Source organism: Argentina silus (assembly GCF_951799395.1).
Source record: "Argentina silus genome assembly, chromosome: 19".
Taxonomy (NCBI): Eukaryota; Metazoa; Chordata; class Actinopteri; order Argentiniformes; family Argentinidae; genus Argentina; species Argentina silus.
The window spans coordinates 6,898,538-6,905,752 of record NC_139673.1 but is presented as its reverse complement, the minus strand read 5'-3'; the positions used below and the strand labels follow the sequence as shown (position 1 = coordinate 6,905,752).

Sequence of the window (7,215 nt, the reverse complement as noted above, 5' to 3'; positions counted from 1 at the left end):
GGAGGAGACAGTGAAGGGAGCATGGTTCTAGAGGAGACAGTGAAGGGAGCATGGTTCTGGAGGAGACAGTGAAGGGAGCATGGTTCGGAGGGAGAGCCTGGTTGTGCAGTCACCCACTCGGGCTAATTTGTTTGCTAATGAGAAAGGCCCAGCCCAGTAAATAATGGGTCTTTGTACAGATGGCTGCCAGGGGTTCCATCCCATCTATCTGGTGGTGAGAGAGGCTGTGACAGGGCAGGCCAGAGCACAGTAACTCACACTGGCCTGACAAATGAGTCTGAATTCACTGCTCAAATACTCAGTGGGAAAGGTAAAACACACACAGATATACTCACACGGCCTGGCGAACACACCGGGGAGACACACGAAGACACGGACGCAGACACACACTCGCACACACAGGTAGACATACACAAACGCATAAACACACAAGCACACACACACACACACACACCCGCAAACACACAATCACTCTCTCTGTCTCTCACACACACACACACACACACACACACACACACACACACACACACACACACACACGGCGATGATAAACGGGACACAGAGAGCACCGGGTGATAAAACAGTGTTGTTTTATTTACTGCCATTCCTATTGCTTTAGATAGACAAGCCGTGGAGTACGCAGCAGAGTGGTGAAACTCAACAATACTGCCAGTTCTACAATCTCTCCTAAAAAGATACAGCAACTTATAAGCAACAACAAATAAGCAAGAGAACAACATTTGGCAACCATTAACATTTGAAGAAGAAAAACTTCAGAAAAAAACTTCAGAAAAAAAAGAAAGAAAAAACAAGAAGAAAGGAAGAAAAGAAGAAAAGAAGAGTGCATTTTGCGTTTCTTTTTTTTTTCTTCTTTTTTTTTTTTTAATGGTACAGCGTTACTACATCATGATGGGCAAGATAGAGAGAGAAATCAAAAGAGGGCTACTCGTCTTTGACAAGCGCCGCCTTTTCCACCCTTTTTTTTTTCTCTTTTCGCTTTTGAAAGCAGATTTTGTCAGAAGTAGTGGATCTCTCTCATGGCCCGCAGCGTTACAGGGAAAGTGGTGCTCTACACGGTTTTAAGAGTAATTAAAAGCGATTGAACAGCTGTAATTAGGAATAGCGGCGTTTCTGTTCCGGGGTCTCTGTATCAGCCCTGGCTTTCATCAGCACTGAGCAGAGAGACGCCCTGTTTCACTCTCTCCTTCCTCTCTAGCACAAACATCTCCTGGTCTCGCTGGTAGCATAGCTATGCTCTATCATGCTGCTACACACACACGCATACGCACACATACACACATGCAAACACACACACAGAAACAGACACACACACGCACGCAAACACACACAGGCACACAGACACACACACCCGCACGCAGATGCACATACATACACACACAGAAACTGACGCACAGACACAGACCCACACACACACACACATGCAGACGCACACACATACACACACAGAAACTGATGCGCCGACACACACACACACACACACACAAACACACACACACCTCGTTAACACAATCCATCTTTGGTAAATTCATTCTGAACAGTAAAAGTTCTAGTTACGCAATACTGGAAGTGATGACTTCAAAGACACAACAGCACAACCATGGATTAGAACCTCTGTGTCAAAGCAATACGCTAAATGTCCGATGACTATTCTGTGTGTCGGTTCCGTACACAAAGCTGGTTAAATGTGATAAGCTTGCAGAGTACAGTGAAATAATAAATACCTACATATCGAATGCTAATCACCTCCGCAGGTTCCATATGTTAGACCTGGGTGAGATCGGATACTGTTGCTAGCTATCGCGTGGTTAACGAAGCACTACTCGGGGGTCCTATCGTCCCGTTGTAGCCGGACAAAGCTAGTCGGAGCTGGGGTGAGGTGTGGGGTGAGGTGGGGGTGAGGTGTGGGGTGAGGTGAGGTGAGGTGTGGGGTGAGGTGGGGGTGAGGTGTGGGGTGAGGTGTGGGGTGAGGTGTGGGGTGAGGTGGGGGTGAGGTGTGGGGTGAGGGTGAGGTGGGGGTGAGGTATGGGGTGAGGTGGGGGTGAGGTGTGGCGTGAGGTGGGGGTGGGGTGGGGGTGAGGTGAGGTGGGGGTGAGGTGGGGGTGAGGTGAGGTGGGGGTGGGGTGAAGCCGGTGTCTGTCCGGACCAAGCTAGATGCGGCTGGGGTGAGGTGTAGGGGTGGGGTGGAGTTGTGTAACACCCCCAAAATGTGAGGACATCCACGAAGAGCAGGTCGGTCCTGTCCTTGGTGGTCTGTCCCAGCTGATAGGGGGGGCCGTTCAGGGGGGGTGCGATGGGGGGTCTCTCTCTCTTCTCTTTCTCTCTTTCCCTCCCTCCTTCTCTCGGCAACCCATCCATCCTTCACATCCTGACAAGGGAGGAAACATAGCCCGGTCATCCGTCCGTTCACAGCCAATCAAGAGCCAGATCTGTATGATGGCTGGTCATTGAGATGTCACAGTGCAGACGGGGCCAGTTTAAGACCTGGCTACACAATGCCATTAAGAGAGGCAGGACGGGGCCAGTTTAAGACCTGGCCACACACTGCAATTAAAAGAGGCAAGACTAGGAGAGCCAAAAACATAACGTTGACTATGACAGGGAGGGCAGTATAATGGAGAGTAATGTCTGTAGAGTCCAAATGCTAGAAGGACTGGATCATTAAAGCATATTTATGAGTCAGTAAGAGCACTGTTGACCACAAAGACACTATTTACAGAGTGTGTGTGTGTGTGTGTGTGTGTGTGTGTGTGTGTGTGTGTGTGTGTGTGTGTGTGTGTGTGTGAGAGAGAGGGAGATAGAGTGTGTGCTTGTGTGTGTGTGTGTGTGGGTTTGTGAATCTAATTGATACTCCTAAAAGTGTGTGTTTTTCCGCCCACCTCCAGAGTAGAGACTCCACCCGGTTGATGATGTCAGCCAGGTCAAAGGGCAGAGGCATGGCGGGGTCGTCGTCAGCCCAGAAGGGCCTGTCCACGGGGGCCTCCTCTGGGGGCAGGGTCTGGGCCAGGCTGGAGTGGCACCTGGAGGGACAACACAGGGAATAAACAGGACGGGTCAACTCCTGTCTGACATTCATATATAATCATATATAATCATATATACATAAATCAACATCTAGTCTGCAATCATCACCACAACACACACACACACGCACACAAGCACACACATACATACATACACACACACACACACACACACACACGCGCGCGCACACACACACGCACACAAGCACACACATACACATACACACACATACACATACACACACACACACACACACGCGCGCACACACACACACACGCACACACATACACACACACACACACACACACACCTCTACATAACAGCATAACAACACTGTCATGTGAGGGAGGTACACTTTATGACAAGTAAATATGAGATGGTTATCTGATATTTATTTAAGTGTCAGACAGAGAATTTGAGGAGGATGGATCACAAAATGGCAGGTAAGTGGCGTGTGTTCTTCTTGTGAGTGTGTGTGTGTGTGTGTGTTGTTTGTTTTCCCTAAACACACAGGGCAGTGCATGTTTGACCAGGGGGCAGTCGGCTTGTGTGTTTCCTCTCCTCTTTATGGCTCCCAATAAGAATGGGTCCCAATTAGACCCTGTAGGTGTGGGGCAGACAGTGTGTGTGTGTGTGTGTGTGTGTGTGTGTGTGTGTGTGTGTGTGTGTGTGTGTGTGTGTGTATGTGTGTGTACGTGCGGGTGTGCCTGCCTGCTTGCCTGCTTATATATCTGTCTGTCTGTCTGTCTGTCTGTCAATCTAGATATATCTCTGTCTGTCTGTCTGTCTGTCTGTCTGTCTGTCTGTCTGTCTGTCTGTCTGTCTGTCTGTCTGTCTGTCCGTCCCCAGACCAAACAGGCTCTGTGGGTGTGGTAGGTGATCTCTCAGAGAGGTGATGAGTCAGTAACATGCGTCTCTACATGGCTGTGTGGTGTAGTGTGGATCAACCTGAGGAAAATGCAGGGTATGTATCATGTACAGTGATTAATGTTCCAGTCATCTAACACAACGCCAGATGGTTTCACTGGGACTTCTCTCCTTTATTCCAGTTAGGATGAGAGAGAGAGAGAGAGAGAAACAGCCCTTTGATGTTCTTAAATGATGTCTCTACAGAGAGATGATTAATAGGTCGGAGTTTGATTCTGTTTTCCACCACTGTTGGAATCCCCCCCACCCCCCACCCCCACCCCCCCAAAAAAAGGCTCCCAAAAGCATCAAGGAGTCATGAGTCCCGTTCTTTGTCAAATCATCAGTGTAAATGTGACTGTGGTGGTTTGGGGCTGTCACCATAAATCTGCTCCCTCCGCGGTGACAGATGAGGGTGACCTCTGACCTGGAAGTGCAAGGGGAAGGAGGGAAGGTGGAAGGGGAGGAGGGAGGGAGGGGTTGCAGTGTGGCCACAGTAACTACTCCCTGCAGCAAAAAGAGAGGCCACTGATACGCCACACTCAGACATTATTAAAAAGAAAGCTGGTCTGTCTGGTCACCGCCCCCGCCCACACCCACCCAACACCCCCCGCCCCCGCCCCCGCCCCCTCCCCCCACTCACACCCACCCAACAAAAACCTCATCCCTACCTCAGACACCCCACCACATCAGCCCCATCCCACCCCACCCCACCCCAACCTCTTATGTTTCTGTGGTCCCTAACAGTGAGGGGGGGTGGGGTGTTATGGATGTGACGGTGGGTGTGGGTGGTGGTGAGGTGGGGGGGGGGGGGCTGGGGGCTATTAAGAGTGGCCAGGGGACAGCGAGTCGTTGCCACAATTTGCGGTTAGATATATTTTACCGGGGGCCACTTAATGCCTGAGCAGCTCTTGGGCTAAGTGCTCCACTTCAGCTGGGCCTGCCCTCCATAGGTAGTGCATTACAGCCAGAGAGGACCGGGTATTACCATAGAACATTCCAATATATCTTCCACGCTTCAGATCGGGGCCCTGATAATAGCATCTGTTAACATGTGCTAAGTACCATTATGTAGCACATCACTTCATAAATAATACGATTAGGCGACCTTGGGGCTTCGCGACGAGCCGTGTGTTTAATGCTCTCATTATTTATTTAGGGGTGCGAATTAAAGGAAGCGGCACTTCAGAGGAGGGACGCGCCCGGCATACTTATCCAGCTGGAGAAGAGCGGGGCTCCAAAACGACACAGACACATACTGTACACACACACACGCGCACACACACACACACACACACACACACGCACACACACAGATACACACACACACACACACACACACACACACACACACACACGCACACACGCACACACACACAAATGGAGGCACACACACACACACACACACACACAAAACACACACATAACACACGTTCAGCTGACATCAGAGCATGGACACTGTAGGCCATGGGAACGCAGCCCTTTGATTTGAGCTGATGAAGTATTCATGGAAGGGCTCTGTGTGTGTATGAAAACACTGGCCTCGTTTCTGCTGCCCTCACTAAGGATGACAGGGTAACCAGGGTAACATATCTGGAGAGGCTGATGATGTAGAGCTGCTATATATATATATATATATATATATATATATATATATATATATATATATATTACCGTAAACGATTCTCCGATACGCCGATGCGAATCAGTACAGCTGCACCGAATCGAAGACCCCAAATTGCCATAAACCCATACATCAATCGCATATCGCATTATTAACGTGCTTGGTTTCATTTTGGGAAGCGTCATCCCAACTCTCTTACTTCTTGCCAAAACAGTGCTGGCCCTTTCACCGTCTTTGCTATTAACCGTAAAAGGTCCAATAACAGCCCAGGTGTTTCGCATATTAGAACCGGGCTGCGATTGGAGGCTGGGAGTTTATTGTGAGTTTTACGCTGCTATCTGTTCTGTTCACCCGCCAACCACTAAGAAACAACTACTCTGAGCTTGCTGAGGACACAGTGTTTAACGCTCCACCCAGTCTGAAGTCGAAGGTTTGGAAACACTTCGGGTTCTATAAAAAAGAAGGTAATCTGGACAGAAGCCTTGCGATTTGCAAACTTTGTAGAGCTGGCATCAAGTACTCAGGCAGTACCAACAACCTCTCAACACATTTGAAAAGACGGCATATCGTCACTGAAACCGAAGAACACTGATGCGGCAGATGTTTTAAGATGCTATCTTAGTTCATATATATATATATATATATAAAAGTATATGTCAGCAATGGCCAGGCCTGGCTTAGCTAGAGATGCACAAAATATGTGGGTTATTGTCCTATTGAATATATTGGAGGCTAACACATATCTTAGTGATTATACAAAACATACAATTGTCGCAAGTACCAAATCCAATACCAACACAAGTACCATACCACTTGACTGCTAAAATTAAATTAAATATGTCAATATCCACAACGACGCCATCAACTCTCTGGGTTCATAGAAATGCTGCTAGAGCCACAGCGCCACACACACACACACACACACACACACACTCTCAATACGCCAATTTCCCCTAGCAAAAACAGGTAAGGTGAAAGACAAAGGGGTGAGGGAGAGAGAGAGACAGAGAGAGAGAGAGACAGAGAGAGAGAGTGAGAGAGAGAGAGACAGAGAGAGACAGAGAGAGAGAGAGACAGAGAGAGAGAGAGAGTGAGAGAGACAGAGAGAGAGAGAGAGAGAGAGACAGAGAGAGAGAGAGAGTGAGAGAAAGAGGAGAGAAGAGGCAGGAGTGTTTGTGAGTCTCCGGTGTTCCAGTGGATTAACCTGAGACAGATATGGGCTAACTATCCCGTCTGGCGCTAGCTCGGTCAGGAGAGATTGGCAATGCAATCACTCATTTCAATTTGCCCTGAAACCCTATAGCCCGGGCCAGGCCCAGCTCAAATGGTATGCTAATGTAAAAGGTATCTAGGATTCTATCGGCCTGCTATTCCTCAGAGGCCCCCCCCCCCTCCCCCTGATTGCACACTGCACTTGAACTATACTGTGGGGGGGTGTGTGTGTGTGGGGAGGGGGGTCTATAGGGCCATGTCGTCCCCGTCCCCCCCCACTCCGCACGCTCAAACTAACCACTTTAGCTAAAGTGAGTGTTAATTACGAACAGGCAAAGCAGTCAATAAAAGGTTAATGTAGAAGTCAAAGGATAAATTCCTTTAAGCATTGCATCATTCCACCATCTCCACGACCAGCATGGTGCTCGCAG

The 7,215-nt window shown here is 48.9% G+C and overlaps 1 protein-coding gene across 1 annotated transcript in view; it reads right to left on the bottom strand.

Annotated features, from left to right (window-relative positions):
* Window positions 1–2,119: 2,119 nt before the first annotated feature.
* The window catches only part of fto (FTO alpha-ketoglutarate dependent dioxygenase), a 113,160-nt gene continuing 108,064 nt past the window's right edge, over window positions 2,120–7,215 (bottom strand). The window contains exons 9-10 of the mRNA XM_083691375.1: window positions 2,898–3,038; window positions 2,120–2,386 (exon numbers count right to left, since the gene is read on the bottom strand). Coding sequence (XP_083547501.1) covers window positions 2,380–2,386; window positions 2,898–3,038 — 148 coding nt within the window. The 3' untranslated portion in view covers window positions 2,120–2,379. The remainder of the gene's footprint in view (window positions 2,387–2,897; window positions 3,039–7,215) is intronic.